The 18815-nt window shown below is 38.4% G+C and overlaps 1 protein-coding gene across 1 annotated transcript in view; it reads left to right on the top strand.

Annotated features, from left to right (window-relative positions):
• Positions 1-18815, top strand: part of LOC121328301 (MORN repeat-containing protein 1-like) — a 49555-nt gene that overhangs the window by 19393 nt on the left and 11347 nt on the right. The window contains exons 6-7 of the mRNA XM_041272908.1: positions 8218-8369; positions 8820-8899. Of these exons, the coding sequence (XP_041128842.1) occupies positions 8218-8369; positions 8820-8899 (232 nt within the window). The remainder of the gene's footprint in view (positions 1-8217; positions 8370-8819; positions 8900-18815) is intronic.

Here is an 18815-nt window from a genome sequence, read left to right on the forward strand (position 1 = left end):
GCCACTGTGTGGCTTTAAAACATGGAAACGTTCTGTTTCGACATCCAGTCTTAAAATACATCTGGCTGGATATATGAAAAAAGTCCAATTGCATCTAAAACATCTGAGGGATGTGGCCTTGAGTAAATCAAGGTCATTTTGATATGAAGGAATGCACCAGTCTGGTCACCAGAGGTGAACCATATATCAGGGTCTAATGATCTCAACAGTGGTAGTCTTAATACTGCCACCCTGAAACATATTGCATTGCATTTTGATCACTCATCCCTTGGGGCAAAACCCCAGCAACATTTGCAAGAACTAGATTGGTCTGATTATAGGCACGTCTAACTTGACTGTCCTCAAAATAGGACACAGCCGTTTGTAGCCAAAACCTAAGGATTTCTATAAAGACATATTGATTTAGAATGCATCCAATTACTTAAACAAAGCTTGTGTTCTTATTCTTTCAAAGAAACATTTTATTTGGCACTCAGTGGTTTAACGTGGTTTAATTCGATATTGCTAGAGTATATCTCTTTCAACTTAAATTTACAGGCTTTTGGTACTTAGGACAGCACAATAAATTATGTGTTTCTTCTGAATTTTACAAGGGTATTGGTTTAATGTCCATTTTGGAAAAATCTCAACCCCTTTAAATAATCTATGATTTTATAATATCATTTTTACTTTGTGCACAGCGCCACCTGGTGTAATTGTGCCAGATCATCACTCTTTAAAGGGTAGTATCATTGAGTGTCATTCTTATTAGTTACATTACAGAAAGTAGTTCTTTTGATTGAAATTCAGACCGGGTAGTTCAGCTGTTTTAATAAATGACGTGTTAGAACAAGATGTACTAGAATATTCTTAAAGTGTTGTTAGTTTTGAAATCAAGTCTTATCATAACTGGTGAAACGAGTAGGCAGAGAAAAAAAATAATCCTTGATCCAGTATTATAAAATCTAAATGTATTATTATTATTCTTTTTTTTTTTTTTTTAAATAACTAATCAACGACGCACGCGGTGACATTCGTGACTATTAAAGCGCATTAAGATTTGTATTGAATTTCTGTTTCTAAATTAAATCCATAATCCTTCTTGTCACATCAAAACACAAGCAGATTTCCTGGACTTTAACCCTAAAATGCACAAACATGTGTTATTCCCCCCCTCCCCACTATAATTTGCACCCCAAACTGAAAAACAGATTTCCTCTCCTCCATGTATCCACAGGGCTGCAAGCTTAGGGACTTTACAGTTAGATTACTAGCATTACATAGGCGCAAATAACAGGGCCCTAGCAACAGACAGAACAGTTTTGTGATGGTAAAGCTTGCAGCTTATCTCAGGTAGGAAATTAGAATCTTTAAATTCACATTTTCACGTTTTTACTTCTGTTTTTGAAGACTTATTCTACCCTAAAGCCCTGAAATGCGTGACTTTATCATTATTTTTTAAATAGAGCACCTCCAGTCCGAGTCCCTAACCCCATGTCAAACGGCGCATTGGGATTAGCAGCAGGGTAGCGAGGTGTGTACCGTCGTGTGCTCAGAGAGCGTGTGAGGTATGATCACTGTCAGGAGCTCTTTCCTTTCCTTTCTTACTCCAGCAGATTCAGGTGTTTTCATTTGTTTGACTTTGTACAGTACTAGCGTGTTTCTTTTGCGTTTGTTTGGTTATGTTTCTGGTCTGTTCTTTCAGTTTTGTACAGCTGTGTTTTCTTTAACGATGTAGAGATGATTGGGGTGACAGCTCAAAAGAAAAGGTAAATACAAACGGCTAATTCCTTCCCTGGAAACTGACCAATTATCAACAATGAGGACTGTCAAATGCAGGATTAAGCTTCTCAAGTTGAAAAAAACAAGACATGCTGCAGATCTTTTAGGTATTAATTGCAACAGTACCTGGAGAAAGAGAATACATCACTGAAACAAAAGAGTTATACGTAAAGTCATGCACAAGCACGTCTACACTTGAAAGAAAATTATATTTCAGTTGTTACTGGCTTGTCTGTATAGCTGCCTGGAAGAAACAGCATGGATAATTCTTAAATTCCCCGTATTCTCATTCTCCTGCCTAGGAGATATAAAGTTCTGTGTCGGAAATACTTTTTTTTTTTTTTTTTTTTTTTTAATTGGCACTAGGATGCTTCCATACTTTAGCAAACCATGTGAACAGATCTGAGCAAGAATGTCCCTGCAGTTTTATAAATTGTATTAAAACAAAAGATCTTAAATACAACTGGAAGAGGCACCTTTTATTAACGTTTTCTGAAATCTAATAAAAAGTAACTTGAAAAAAAAACATCTTTAATGTAATGCATATTTTATATTTAGCCTCGTCCTGTTTTTTATGTTTTTTGGGGTTTTTTTTGTCTTTGTCAGGTACAGTAAGGTGTCTGGATCAAGCACTTGTTTACCCAGGTCAAAGGACTGATAATTGCAAGATTGGTATTCAGCAGGCAAGCTTAGGCATATATATATATATAATATATATATATATACATCTCAAACCTTCAACACAAATTGGATTGAGAGAGAGAGAGAGAGAGAGAGAGAGAGAGAGAGAGAGAGAGAGAGAGAGAGAGAGAGATAACCTTGATGTACCTCTTTTTATTACTAAGGACAAAAATAAAAACGAGAAGGGGACATTTAATATTAAAATTAATGGGGCGTGTTTTTTTGCCGGTGGTGTAGGCAATTTGCTGTGTCCCCTTTTTTTATGTACTCTCAAGCATGTATTCTATGAAACATTGTGGAGACTCTGCATCTATTTTAATAGTAATGTGATTTAATACCAGTATGTCCTTGTGGCAAATGAGGTGGGAAGTGCAAAGGCAGTTCAAGATCTCCTGACTGTGGAATTTATCTCCACTTTTAGCCACTTGGTTTATGGAACAAGAAGTACAGCAGGCAAATTGTTAGTCTTGTCTTATAATGGATCCATGCAATATATTAGGCTGCTACTGTTAACCCTTGTGGCTATGCCACAATACATCCTCGGTCCAGCTATGCTCCTGGGCTCAGTTGCACCACCCTTAGCTTAGCTGTGGCGCAAGTAACACATTACCATAGAAGAGACGTTTTACCTTTTTTTAGATGGTGCAACCCAGTGCTGACATCCAACGCAGAGATGTTATGTTCTCCAAGGAAATGCACTATAAAGAAACATTTCGCCCTGTAACATCCATGCAGCACACATTCCATCTACCAAACTACACAATACGAGAAGATTGACCTAGACCTTAAACCCAAAAAATGGATTGTGTTACCAGAGGCTGAGCAATATAGTGCTGACCACCACAGAGCAGCTTAAGAATATACTGATAAAAGCATGGAAAGGTACAGTCTCTTCACAATCTGGTGCATTCCACGGATATTCAATTATTTGTTCCTGGTGTGGGCTTTAAGAACATTACAATTGAGAGGTAGCCTGTTGCAAAATCAATGCTCATCTGGCTCCTAGTAGCTTATTGACCTTTGTTTGGTCTTGAAGGATCCCAATGATTCAGCATCAACAACATGGATAGATAACCTATTTCATACACTTACCACTCTCTGTGTAAAGAAGTGTCTCCTACCCTCTGTCCTAGGGTGCCTTTAAATTTCCAACTGTGTTGCTCTTGGTTTCTGTCCTGCGCTTAAGATATGGATTAGGGAATTCAGCGATCTACCACGTGGGATCCCTACCTGTAACTCAATCCAGAGCTGGGGAAATGATGGAATAGTGGTCTTATGGGATTTCCAAGCCACTAACTCCTACAGTCCTGTGAAAGCTAAGGCTCTATTATCTCCTGATCGGTGTATTAACCTTTCACATAAATAGCAATATTGATACAGCAGAGCTCAGCGGCAGTAGCCATGCATTGTTCAACCTTTAGTTTCCAGTTACCTTCATTCATTCTTCAGCTCTCAATCCCAATTATTTGGCAACCTGGATCAAATGACGACAAACCACCTGAGTATATATTTCAGAGAGCTTTAGAAGGGGACAGACAGTGGGCTGCGTGCAGTTAAAAAATAAAACGTTGTTCCTGCTTTGTTGAGTCATTTTGGTCTTTCATCTTCGAGCCCTGCCTTTAGGAGTCAGCGTGGAGATGAAAAGTTACCTTGATAAGCACTGATGTAAGTGAAAACATATAAGATGGTTAAATTGGGCTTGTGTGGATGTATATCTGATATTGATTTCAGGCAAGGTTCGCTAACAAGCTCAAGAGCACAATTTAAAAAGAAGAAACAAAAGTGAGAAAAAAAAACTAAATTGAACTTCCATACGTAGCGCTTGCCCCTCTCCTGCAGAGTTTAATGAACTCCGGAGAGAGACACTGCCTCCCATTACCTCTTAATTTAGCCAAGCAGCATGTGCTTAGTGCCTGTGCCCTGAAGCTGCCAACGAGCTGCCAAAGGTCCTGCTGCAGAGAGAGGACAGGGTGAGTTTATATCAGGCATTTACAGGAGAGATGCAGCATGTCTTTTCCAGGCAAAACTTGGCTTAGCAAAATGGGGAGTTGGATTGTACTGATTTGCTGTGACAGATTTTTTTACTGGCAGAATTAAATCAATGTTTAAATTCTTCATAAAGATTTTGTTTTACCCTGTGTCTTTAGAAACCTGGTGCTTTTTACAAATCCAGTACCCAGTGCGTAGGTTAAACATTAGTGAATTTAATCAACCAAATGGTTTAAGGACCCCTTGTCCTGGATCCATAGATTGCAGTACTGTAATTCATCACACGTAGATATTGCATCAAAAAGAACATTTGTGTCCTTGGTTTACATGGCAACTCAATCTGGTGTTGTCAAATCAGTTGATAACAGCAGGAAGCACAAGGCTGCATGGTCTGGATGACCAGGACTGCTCAGGACAATTACCTCTACAATGTCAAACGCAGAAATATAGTGGTGGATTACATTTTGAACATCCAGCTTGTAAAATGACCTGCTTTCAGCTTTAACTGATGTTTGTTATCTGCTTGTGTTGCTGGACAAGTGCCATGTGCTTTATCTGCTTCAGATAAGTAGAATGCCAGACTGGATTTGGTTCAGAGCAGTGGTTCTCCCTATAGTGCATTGTGGCCCACTATTAGCATTTCTTAAGAAACCTGTAACACTGTAAATAAACTGTAAATATGTATATATACACACAGAATACATAGAAGGTCATTGCTCCTGCAACCCAGAGTTTGGGAACCCCTGATCTAGAGCAACATGCTTGATCCTAATGGAAAAAAACAACCACAGCCCTCTTTGTTTTCTCATTAAGAGAGAAATTTCTCGTTCTCATTACAGTCTACAGTAGCGTTGCCAGCAGATGGTCTTATAAACAAGATTAGTATACCTCTGCAGAGCATGATTGCAGATTTGTTCAAAAGATTTGTTGTGCAAATTAGTAATGACAAAAAAACAAACCCAAACAAAGAGTCTAAACCAAAGCTTTTTCTTTCACATGGGGAATATTTATATATACATATTCAGAAAAAATTGCTCTTATGTGCTGTTTGTTTATAGAAGGGGGTGAGGTGGGGGTGATGATTGATAATGACTTTTGAACAACAGCAGATCCTGTTTGAAAATGATCAGCGTTTATACGCCTTGTGTTCTACAGGTTATAGCAATTTCCTTTTACCTTTTTCCAACCAATCTCGAAATTCTTTCTCCTCCACCCACCCCTCTCCTCTCTAATGCTGGACTGTAAAGTCTTGGCTGTTGTTTTGTTCTTTAAGATGTCAGTATAGTACGATGAGTCCGAAACAGTAGCAATGTACAGTAATCTTGGTAACACTGTATTTAATTAAAAATACATGCAACATTTAATGACTTATTGGAACCGCTTGCTGCAGAAGGACCCCTGTTAACAATTCGCCAGAAAGTATATCAAGTCAATAAAGATTACTCTAGGAAGGGTTAACGTACCAATATGGCGAATAACTTTTAAAAAAAGAAACACATACTTGTACCAAATGGGACCCATAAACTGGCTCAAGTACCTTTTTTTTATTCATGTACAAGTTCATTCATAGTCCTTGGTTGACTTCTGTTCAAGCCTTATTGGTTCATTAGTGTTTGACCATGACAGCTGCCGTGCTTAGCAGTGCGCGTTCATCCCTTATGATTAACGTCACAGTTCTTTTCATTTATAGATTCTCGTTTTTGACTGATTGAGGTCAACTTCAGATGAAAAGGAAGAAAGCTTGGTGTGTCTGCTCACCTTTCAAGCAGACAACTCCCTGGCATTATTCTCTACCTCCCGCAAGGCCAATAAAAACCAATCACTGCCATTTGATGACAATATGACTTCTTATGGATTAGCCCATAAACCGCCTATAACTGTTTATACCCTGTTATTAGACCTGCAGATTTTACGATAATTGCTGATGTCTAACGTACCGATGATGAGACACCTCCCCCACAAACACGCTTTTTTTCCCCCCCAGCTTATTACCTGCACCCTCTCCAAGTGATTAGTACTATAATTGAGTCAGTTGTAAAAAAAAAAAAAAAAAAAAAAAGATAATGATGTGACATTTCTTCGTGGCACTGGGGAGGTCAGATCACCCTGTCTCTCTACAGCAGTTAAAGGGATTGTCGCACCTGCTGCTTCGTCCCCCAGGCATTAGCCTAACCTTTATCCAGCAGGTCTTGTTATAATTGTACTAATTAAAATACACACAGGGGGAAGGCAAAGGCACAGCCTTTCACTTCGTCCTCCTTCTACCACAACCTTTCCTCTTAACAATCTGCAGAACCCTCGCTTGAAATTTGCAGGAAAGAAAGACTGCATTTTGGCAGAGGATTCGAATCCAGATGTACAGGAAATTACAGACTAGCAAAGTTGAGAGAAACAGGCTCAGTGGATTATCTCTGCTGAACAGCAGCGAGTCTTTAAAGGGCTAGTAATGGCCAGTAATAGCAGTTCATGTCGGAAATCATACTGATTGCAGCTTTTGCTGGCTCTTGGCAATTAAACCCTTCTATTAAAAACAATAATAACATTCTTACAGATATGCTGAACAGGAATTCTTGTAATTTACAGAGTGTGTGTGTGTATTAATTGCTGCTAATAAAGTATTTACTCTGTGAGTAAGTAAACATTTCGTACCTGTCTTTCAGGTTTTACCGCTGCTAATCTTTAAAAGGGAGTTAAAGTACAGTATAGCACTTCCAAGGTGTTCTTTTGAAACAATGTAATGCATCACCTCAACTCGGAACGTGTGGGTTGCTTCCAATTGTTCACCTGAATTGTTTGTGGCAGATCTGCATTTTGTGTTGAGTGTTACCTGATGCTGTCACTTGTCACTAGACAGAAGTGTAATTTTAATAGCTATGCTGTAATTAGTCATGGCATCGCACGCAAGCCCTGTTGTTTGTGTAGCTGCTAAGAAGTTTTTGATGTTAAATTGGGAACGTTGCATTAGTTGGCATGTTGAAAATGGCATTCCAAGAAGGTACTGAAACGTGCATCATATGTGACAAGCACCAGTGATTGACCAAGCCGGTGTTCCAGAAAACACGTCTTCCTATGTTGGCTTTGGAATGGTTTTGGAGATATTTTTATCCGTCAGTTGCTGTGTTAGCAATACTTTTGGGTGTTGCTAATGGCGATTTTGAATGGCTTTATCTTTGGGATCTTGATTAAGCATTAAGCCTAAAGTGAAGTCTATGGTGGAAATTGCACATCAAATTCAAAGTCTTGGCTCAACACTGTTATATCATATTAAACAGCGGATGTCACAAAAAGCTTCTTAATGGTGCTGCTTTTTGCATTCTCGGCTTGGGAGCCAGTATTTTTAAGTGCGCGCGTGTTTAATAGGAGTGCACATGTTTCAGTTTTGAGAAGCCACAATTTTGTGTGCGCTGTCTTCCTGGAAAGCCGGACAAGTCCTAGGACTGAGCAGAACAAGAGTGCAAATCACTTCATCTCAAGTGCTTGGGAAAACATGATCCGGGTTTAGTTGCATTAATAGTTGGTTCAGGATTCCCTTAAGGATTGTTGCAGTTGACCTTGGGAGATAATCAGTGCAGCAGAGTGAAAAGAGAAATAATAGCAGTTAGAGAGTGTTGTTAGATTACCTAATCCCCACACTTTACCTACATAGCAACTACATTATTAGTCAATATGTTGTGTGCAGAGTGTTATTATAAGCGATCTCATGTAGTTAGGACAAACAGCTGTCCGCACAATAAGAAGTTTGTTTTTATTTTTTTATTTATTTTTTTTTAAATTATTTTAATACAGGAAAACTGGAGTTCTCAGGGTCAGAGGATGATTGGCAACCCCCTCCAGCCAATCAGAGAGTAGAAGCAGGCTGTGCTAAATTCCAAAATGTCATGCTTGCCCCTCCTCCCACAAACTACCGGGCTTTTCTGGTGATGGATGAATTGGAAAAGGTAAGTGTTTAAATGCATTTTTAATTGTGCATCACTGTGCACTGCTGCTGGCAGAAAGGCTAAGTTTGTGAAAGTATTGTATTACAGCACCTGCACATTGTACTTGTTCGTTATTCATCCATCCTTATATGTGGAATAACTACAGTAAGAACTCGCTATCCATCCTTACTCATCTGTGTATGGTGAAAGCCTTTAAATTCCTTAGCCAATGTACTCAAGCCATGACATGCAATGCAATACTAAGCAAGGCTGTTTATGGAAAAATCCACACACACACAAAAAAGCAATGAAACACAGGCTTCGATCTTCAGAGGTAATAGTCTTTCTATGCAGAAACACTCGATTTTGTGCCATGAGACCCTTTTGCTTCTTGATGAAGATGGGGATATTCAATGCAGCCCCATGTTTAGATCAGTTAAAGAGAATAGCATTTCCTCTCTTCTCTTTCAGCAAAAAGCAGCTAAGAAGCCAGCTAGCAAAGCTTCTTCAGAGAAACTGACGTCATCCCTGGACAGAAGTGCTGACAGCAGGTAGGAGAGAAAATGGAGCCTGCAAATGGAAACCATTCATATCTTAAGCCTCGAGGACGAATCATCATAATAATAACAATAACAATCTTCTAATCGTTGCATTTCTATAGCATGTTTCATGCGCTGAGGAATCTCAAAGCACTTTACTAATTCCGTTCATTTACAGAACAAGGTACAGTGACCACAGCTGGCAAACACTGCTGGGCTCCGCGGTTGCCCTACATGCAAATTTGCATTGCAGACATTTCGTTTAGGTAGCGCCATGTGTGATCGCCTAGTAAAAAAAATACAGAAAATATCACAAAAAAAAAAAAAATATTTTAAGAATTCAAAACAAGGCTGAAGGTTTGAATAAAAAGGATGATCTCCGATATTTGAATGTTTGAAAGTATTGCTTTCCTTAGTAATAAATTAGCATATAGAAAAGAAAACATAATAAATAAGAGTTACATATAATGAATGAAACAAAAAAAGACACCATTTAAAATAGTTAAATGGATAAAATCTCTTTAGGAATCCATTGAAATGCATATGAATGTGCTGAAGAGCATTTGTTTTGGAGGATTAAAAAGCAAACAGTTTAATTGAAATAGAAAAATCAGACAAAACTGGCATCGCTGGTCACAAGTTGAAAAGGTTTTGAAGAACGAAATAGACGTCCAGTAGTGAATAGCTATAATCCATGCAGAAGCTGATTCATTTAACATCACAATAACGTAACCATCTCGTTGAGATGATGCAGGTCAAGGGGACAACACGAGTTTGGTACTAGCAAACACACACACACACCCACCTTGTGAACGACACAGTAAAATTACTGCTGCTGATGATAAAAAAAAAAAAAAAAAAAAAAATGGGACCAAAAGTTTGGAAAGAATTGAAATTTAACAAGTGAAACTAAACTGAAGGCATCTCATTGAATGTTAGTAATCCGTGTCAGTGATCATAATCTCATCTGTGTTGATTTATGCTGGGGATGCACTTGATTTCTTTTCAATGTGCCTAAGCAAGTCAGGACAGTTTAAATAATCAAACTGTGATCAATTAAACACCATGGCGCCCTATCTGAAGCCTCCATGCTCTCTACCTGCGTTTATAGTCTGTTGCTCTTCCATGTTTGTTTAAGAAGCGAAGTAATTGTAATAGTTTTCTCAGTGCATATATTATATTAATATGTATAGTGATCTGCACATGCATGCTGTCGGTTGTATTTGAAGGCTTTTGTCAAGAGGCTATTCTTTTGCTTCTTGCTTTTGAATAACAATAGTTACCTGTTCGATATTCGGTTGGGAATATGTTGCTCGTTGCCCCTCTAATAAACTGTAGGGGTTTGGGGGTTGTCTTCTTGGGCGATCTGATGATAACGGTGTATCTTTTTCTGCCGGACCAGGTGTGGGCACAGACAGGGAATGGGATTGTATTTATGCTCCAGCCCCACCTTTCCCAGCAGATGGCGATCTTAGGCAGTGGTGTTGGAGGTGACCTGCAAAAAAGGGGGATGTGGGGGTATGGGAAGGGGATTGAAATGGAACAACTGCATGCAAAAGCAAGAAAGTTTAAGAAAAAGAAAACGCTCCTTTCTTAAAGCAGCAGTTAACAAATCAGTAGTTAATTGCTTTCCTTTCTGTCATCACACATCAATCAAAAACAACATAGTGTAGGAAGTAGGGGGCGTCCCACTGGGGTTGTCTCCTGTCTCTTTTCAGATGAGAAACTAATTAAGCAGTGAGATTTTCTCTATTCATCTCCCCCTGATGATTTCATTCCCTCCATCTGCCTCCCAAAGCACCTTTTCAGCCATTACTCGGCTAGCAATGCAGTGTTCTCAGTTTCACATGGACGAATGACTGTGCAGGGCAGAAGCAATGGGTCAGGTCATTAGTTTCCTGGATGTATAGCCAACACTAACAGTCAGGTCATCACTCAGAGCCATTCCTTTAGGTATAGTGGGGTCTCTTAAGTCATTTTACAGCCAAGCAAACTTTCTCCAAACACCACTCGAACAAATACAGTAATCAAATAGAAAAACGTCAAAAAAAAAAAATAATAAAAAAATCAAAAGCTGTAATTGAATTGAAATAAAATTGCACGTTCTCTTGTGCTGTTGATTTTTGTTAGATTACTGATTGCATGGGTAATTGTTAAAAAAATAATGGTAATTTTGTTTAAATGTATGATCAGTAGTGTATCTGAAGGTATTGTCTTTGAGGTATTTGCATAAAAAAAAAAACAAACAAAAAAAAACTATTATGTTTTCCATAGCACCATTATATGAACATAATATCGATGTTACACTAGTCTGTATAGTCAGGCTTATTGTTTCTCTTCAGCCCAGTGTGATCGAGGGACTTTTTGATCTCAATGCAAGTGTGCCACCAGCAGAGTCTCTGACAACCTATATTTATGCACAGCTACCTATGCTTACAGTTGATCCCAGACAATGTGAGTCACATTAGCTTGGCTTTAGTTTTCCTACCGCCACCATTTCCAAGCCTGTTTTCCACTGTTGAAGTATCCACGCATGCACAGCTGGTGTCAGGCTTCAAACCGGGCAGGTGCTGGTAGGAAACAGCACTGGGATCCTGGAATAAGAACACTTGTTATTAACTTAATTACGCTGCAAGTGGAGGGGGAATGCGTATTGCATTTTCCACCCATCGAGATTTGACACCACAGAGTCTTCATTAAGTCATATCTCTTTGCAGATTCCTTCCTGCATGTAAACACCTGTCTCTTTTCAGCGTGTCACCAATCAGCCGCAATTGTGTGTGTGTGATTTTTATAGTCTGAATGCCTTCATAGGGGGCCTTCCTGGTTTGAGTGGACAGCATTAAGAACTGTGTTCTGCCGAGTGTTTTATAAGTATTTTAAATTGAATATTCAATTGCCTGTGAATTCCCAGTGCATCTACTAACTCACAGCGTGACCTTAGGCAAGATTCTGGCTCGGAAGAAACTAGGCTGAATAGTTTCCCGTTAAAGACTGTCTACTAAGCAGATTGTGTCATTTTCTTTGAACTGTGATTCTGATGTTGCTATTAAAAGGACACTCTAATCCAAATGTGCAGGACAGTCCAAAGTAATCCACTCTGCTTTAAACAGTTAAGGGAGGGATGTACATAGTAAGCACTGAGTACAAGCTCTCAATAGCAGGCTTTTCCATTATGCTTTTTGTGCTTTGCATCTGCTGTCTTAAAAAAATATTTACTGAAACTACTGTTTGTGGTTTAATCTAACCTGCGATCATAAGCATTTGAGGCATGCAGTCATTTTGCGTTCCACTGAAAGACAGTCCAGTCATATTAGAACTGCACATGGTGTACCAAAGCATGGCATAGTCACGTTCTGTATACAGAAGTCATAACTCTAAATAACAAGTTAAAATACTATATACTTATTTAATCATTTTAAATGAGCTGTAACTTTTCAAATATCTGGCTGTTTGGTTGCCCAGAACGTGCTTTCAGATGCAGCAGTTTATTCTCGTGTGTCAAACGTGACAAAACCCAATCGACGACAATGAACAGTGTAAGTGAAAAAGAATCAGTGCTCTCCTGAAATGACCTTGCTTAGTTGCTGTTAGTGAGCAATTGTGTAGATCTGTCACGCATTTGTGGTGGAGAACTAAAGACCACCCACCTCATTAACAGGGCAATTATTTTAATTAAGAGCTTGAAATAATGCATTAATCAGCTTGGTTTGAGACAGATGGAGCTGTTTAAAATGTTGCTTTCACTTGAATAGTTGATAAAAAACGTTAAATCTTTTGCTGAAAAGATATCAATTAAGGTTGTCCTGTGGTCTAAAAAGAGGCAAATGCAGGAGGGGAAGAAAGAAGAGGAAGAAAAAAAAAACTTTTTTAGAGATGTTACCAATCAATTCCAAATTCTATTTCCAATCCCCTTTCAATCAATTCCAATTCGAATCCCCTTTCAATCAATTCCAAATTCCAATTTGAATCCCCTTTCAATCAATTCCAATTCCAATTCCAATTCCAATCCCCCTTCAATCAATTCCAATTCCAATTCCAATCCCCTTTCAATCAATTCCAATTCCAATCCCAATCCCAATTCCAATTCCAATTCCAATTCCAATCCTCTTTCAATCAATTCCAATTCCAATTCCAATTCCAATTCCAATCCCTTTTCAATCAATTCCAATTCCAATTCCAATCCCCTTTCAATCAATTCCAAATTCCAATTCCAATCCCTTTTCAGTGAATTCCAACACATCACTGATGGCAATTGCAATCAGTAGTATTCTAAAATGAGCTTCCCACAACAGTGGCAACAAATTACTTCAATTGAAGTTACTGTTAGTCAATTAAAATTGGCTTCAAATGAAAGCAGTTGAACAATCACGGCAATTGGTATATCTCTAAAATGATCAATTCCAATTCCAGTTCTTTTTTAAAGTCCAATCCATAGCTTTCTAATTGTTAGTTTTGAAGAAAGCCATGAACAATAATTCGGTCAGCAATTAAGAAAAAACTAAAGAATGTAAAATGATTATCCATTTTCTATTTGAAATTATAAAACCGCATTGAAGTTTGTGCCAGTCTTGGCAGTCAACATTGCAGCAACACCTTTTGGGGTTAAATGAAAACAGTTGTACTTCTGGGACTGATTTTTAACTTAAATCTTTTACATAGATGTAAAACAGTGATCTGTTCAGGAATACCAAGATATTAAACAAGGAGTTTAAGTGAGAAAAACTGGTTGATAACATGTGTTCTACATTCCTAGAAATGGACCACATTCTGAGGTACCACAGCACTTCTGAGAAAGCTTCATCATTAAAATAATTTGCATATTTTTAAGGAAGAGACTATTAGCTATTCAGGGATACCCTGATAATTAGTAAGCAAGGTGTCTGAGTGGGATTAGAGGGAAAATAAATCTCCCACCTCAACTCATTCTGACACCATAATTTTGACCGTCAGTTTATATAATTTATACTGGATATTCCCACTCAGATGCAACATCTGGTTGTCTGGGATGTGCTGTCCTCAGTTTATATCTGCAGGGGAATTGCAGACATGTGAATTGCATTAACCAGGGCTGTGATGAGGCACAGATGACAGGCAGAGTGTCTAACCTGTATTGGAATTTAGCCAGAACAACACACCTGCTCCTCTCCGACTAGAGCTACAGGATCTTTAATGTGTACGAGGTACCTTGGATTAACATCTCATCTGAAACACTGATCGACTGCATATCTGAGCTATAAAATCTGACACAAAAGAAATTACAAACACTGTTTAGCCAATAAGATCATCTTTGGATGTAAACAAATTCTAGTCAAGGCGTGTAACCCTGTGCATCGGGCTGCAATTGCTTTTTGACGTGAGTGATTGGTTAAGTTCACAGATCGCTTAAGTTAAGTCTACCTTGAGGTCTGTGGCTATTTGAAGAGGATACGTACCGTAACTTATAAACAAGATAACCGTTTTCCTGCCTGAAAGATAGAACATAACCATGAGATGATTATATAGCACAATAATGCCATCCAGAATTTTAAATGAATGTGGTTTATGTTTCTAATAGATACAATGTTATAGATAAAATTTACACTAAATAAATAAATAAATAAATAAATACAAATTCTGCACAAACTCTTTCTCACACCTAGAAGGTCCTCTGGAATTTTTGAAAAAAAAAAAAAAAAAAAGAAAAACTCCCTGATGGGAGACCTCACACGGATGAGAATTTTTGAGCCAGTTCAAGACTTGTTATTCCCGGTGTTTTCTGTATAGCACTATTGTCTAAATCCAGCCACGTGAAAGACAAAATTAAATAATTGCTCCAATTAATTTGAAAAACTTTTCTTTCTATTTTATTAAACAAAAGGCTGAAAAGCGCGGTGGTTACAAAGGAATTACTTCATACTGTGCCATTCCAGTGATTGACACTCGTGCCACAACAGCATGTCACTCTGCTAGACAGTCTCACCTAACAGGTCTCAGTTCAGACTAGTTCAACATCTGAAAAATGCATTCACAGCAAAGAAAAAATAAAGTGTGTGCCTGGTCTAAACACATACAGTACTACTCCAATACAGTTTAGACAATGATCCCCCACAACCACCACCAAGCAATCTTCTGTCTAAGAAACTTAAAACTGGAACATGTTCATTGTTTTATGTTGTAAAAGGAATATTTAGCTTTCAAGAACTCACAATCTCTAAGCAATTTGTCAATGTTCGTTAATTAAAAATGAACCTGTGTCTGTTAACTCCTTCACGGAAAGATTTTCTCACTGAACAATGTACTGGTAGGATGAATTCTTTCCCACGGGAGATTAGGTATGCTAGCAAAAATGTGTGTAAACGTTTTTGCCTACAGTAGCGCTCTGATGAGAGATGACAAATAAAACCCTATAGCGTAACAATCATATTGTCTTAACACAAGCTGCATTTAGGGAATTTGATATGTTACATATAGATTTAACTTTTGCGGTTAACAAAATTAGAGTAAGTTATCATAACAATATAGTTTAAGAGAAAATTAAGATAACAGGTTAAAAAGGCTCCAAAAACTTCCAAAGTAGCCTGTCAAATGAGGACACTTAATGGGTTAATCGGCCTTATAGCTATACATATATCTAAAAAAAACATGGCATGGCCAAAACCGGTTCAGCATGGGAGTCTTCCTACCAACTCTGAGGCCTGTTAAGGCCTCTCAGGGTGCAGTTATTGTGAAAGACAGCTATGGAATGTATGTTATATTAAATACCTTTTTGTAATGCCACAAAACCTTTACCAGGAATTGACAAGCTTTCCCTTTCTGACAGTTTTGTTACAATGGTGAAACAGAAATGCAGCATCCCATGGCAGTATTATTTATTTATTTATTTATTTTTTTGGTGGCTAATTCACCTTAAGTCTTCGTTTCCCATCCGCAGCAGCCAGGGAGCAGGGCCACTTTCGAAAGTGAGTGTGTATTTTCAAAAGGCTGTCCTGTCCGAATATCTAACAGGTCCTCATTGGAGTAATGGGTCTCACATATGATTGAACCCAGGAATGTAAATGGTGTTAATATTAATGGGAAGAAAGCCTGCGGTGCTTTCCTCAGAGCTTCGCAGAGCCGTGGATAGGGAGAGAGGAGACTGGGGAGGGATTATCAAAGGTAAATAAGTCAATTGACTCACGGGTGGTTAAACTCTGTCACCCTGAGCCTGTAGCTAACACTGTATTAATTGAACTGCGGGCGGCTAGAAAGGTACTACAGGTGATAAAATCCCCAAACACATTAGTGCACTGGCCTTGAAGCGCTGTTGTTCCACGGTGCTTGATAAATGAGTCTGCACCAGCTCCTTGGTTTCGGTTTTACATCTTACTGTGGTTAAGCCTTTTGTGAATTCTGCCTCACTGGAAAGCAGTCCTTCTTGAAGTTGTTTACATTGCCAGAGTCGTTTTTTTATGCCACACTGTGAGCCAAATAAGCATGCTCGTGTTGTTACTTGCAGCAGTAGGAGGTTATGCATGTAATTTCTACTGACAAAGAAAAATAGACATTTAAAAAAAAAAAAAAAAAGAAACGCAGGAAACTCCTCCAGATATCTAGGCAGATAGCAATCTTTTTAAACTCTGCCGAACACCGCGTGTTGTCATTTAGCACTACATTTTTTTTCCCCCAGGCGTTGAGAGCGTGTGGGTTTATCACATTTTTTGGAGTGAACCGAGTTATTTTGCACAGTGCACACAATCTTTATCTGCAGTAGGCAGGCCAAGTCAATCCAGAACCTGTACAGTCTCGTCTGATTCTTCACATATCAGAAACACCATTTAGTTCTACTTATTTAAAAAAAAAAAAAAAAAAAGACAAGTAAAATAAAATTCTGAACTGCAGATTTCCAAATTTGTATTTGTTTGTCTGGTAGCCATACTTGTAGCCATACATCGTAGCCATAGAAGTAGCCATACTTCAACTTTGAACTGCCAAGGCCTTTTATACAGTATTTATTTATGTACTTATGTGTGCTTTTCTCACCAAGAGAAAACCACATATTGGGTCATATGGCTACAATTAACAAAAAAAGCCTAGAGTACAGAACTGAACACAAACGTTGTGAAGGGACGAGCTGGAAAGGCTGTTTAAGATAATTTGGCTCAGCCTGTTTAGTTGCCTTTTATGAAAAATCACACCAAAAAAAAATCAATGGGGGACAATATTCCTTATACAAACAGAATGAATAAATACACACGATGACAGAAGAAAAACAGACCCCCCCCCCCAGCCTCTGAGAGGATAATACGTGAGCACTACAAAAAGCCCTTTTTTTTCTTCTCTGCATTAAAAAGGTTTAAAGTTTGAAAAATGAGCCCGTTCCCATCGCCAGTCGAAATAATAAATAAAAGCAGGTGTGAAGGGTCAGAATTGAAAGCAGCTGGATATGACAGATGTGATACGGCTTCTCTGGGTTTCAATCTTTAATCCCTGCGGCTAAACTCGAATACCTCACTCCTGACGTAATGCACAAATGTAAAAAAAAAAAAAAAAAAGAATGAGAACACATGGAGAGAATTGTGTGGTGCTGCGAGGAGATTTAACATTCTCCAACATTTAACAAAGACTCACACATGTTAGGGCTGAAGCGAAAAACATTCACGTTTCTTTTCCTGGGGGTATTGCACCTATGGCAATTTTCTGCTGTATACCATATAGCCTGTTGAAACCATGATGAAGCTAGGGCAAGAGAAACCACAGCAATGAAGAGTGGTAAAGATATGGTAACGCATGTGTACAATCATCGTCATGAAGTATATCATTTACCTTGAAAACATTTCTAAACAAAATAATAATACATGAATGTTCAGGTTTGTTCAGTACAGAGACAGCATTAGAAGCTGGAATATTTGGTAATATCGTTTTATAATCCTGTTATTTATTATTTGTACTCATTTCCTGTTTTCTTCAATTGTTTTATTATTATTATTATTATTATTATTATTATTATTATTATTATTATTATTATTTATTTATTGTTACTTTGTAATTTATACTATACTTCTGTCTGTTTTAACTGACTTATAAAGCGCTTTGAGATACCGTGGTATGAAAGGCATTATATAGATAAAATAAACTGAAATAAAACTTCAAAAATGAATAAATCCTGAATGCAAATGTTTGTAATTCAACGAGGAAAAAGTCACCAGATAAATGAACTGTTTGGATGGACTTTTCTATTCAAACCTGCATTCAGTGGCACTGGAACAATTTTTAAAGTGGGGGTGCTGAAAGCCATTGAACAAAACTGTAACCCCTGTATATGATGGAAGCCGTGCAAAGCCAGGGGGTGCTACCGCACCCCCAGCACCCCTAGCTCCAGCGCCCTTGCCTGCATTCTGCCAATGATCATTAATCTCTGGTTGTCGATCAGCCCTAAACACCATTCTGCTGACAACCTCTCTTCAGAGTTTCTCAATTACAAACTCAATATCCTGTTTATATGGGCTTTTTGCACCTCAAGCATCTCAATACAATAACATATTTGTCATCAAAGGCTTGGGTATTCATGCAAAGGAAGATCTGGGACAGAAAACCCCTCAGAGATACTCCTCACATTGTATATTAAATGAAAGAGAAAGGGGGCAGGGGGGTGACTGTACCTCCCAGGCATTCCTTATAACTAGTTGTTTTTGTTTTTTTTTCAGATCTTTGAAATTTGCCTGCGTATCTTGATGGGGGAGGGGGGTGGTCACAGTGCCTTTGCTAGGGCTTGGGATTGTTCTTCCTACGGCTTTTCTTACGTGGAAGAACCACTCTTGCCTCGGTCAGGATCAGATCCCAGTCAGCTCAACATTCTTGTCTCTTAAAAGCTTCCAACAGGGCCTGTGTTTCATGAAAAGAGATTCCTTTAGTGAGGCGATGGAATTGAAATCCAGGCGTTTGTAGGACGGTATTGTGAGTAGACAAA

Source organism: Polyodon spathula, chromosome 16 (assembly GCF_017654505.1).
Source record: "Polyodon spathula isolate WHYD16114869_AA chromosome 16, ASM1765450v1, whole genome shotgun sequence".
Classification (NCBI taxonomy): Eukaryota; Metazoa; Chordata; class Actinopteri; order Acipenseriformes; family Polyodontidae; genus Polyodon; species Polyodon spathula.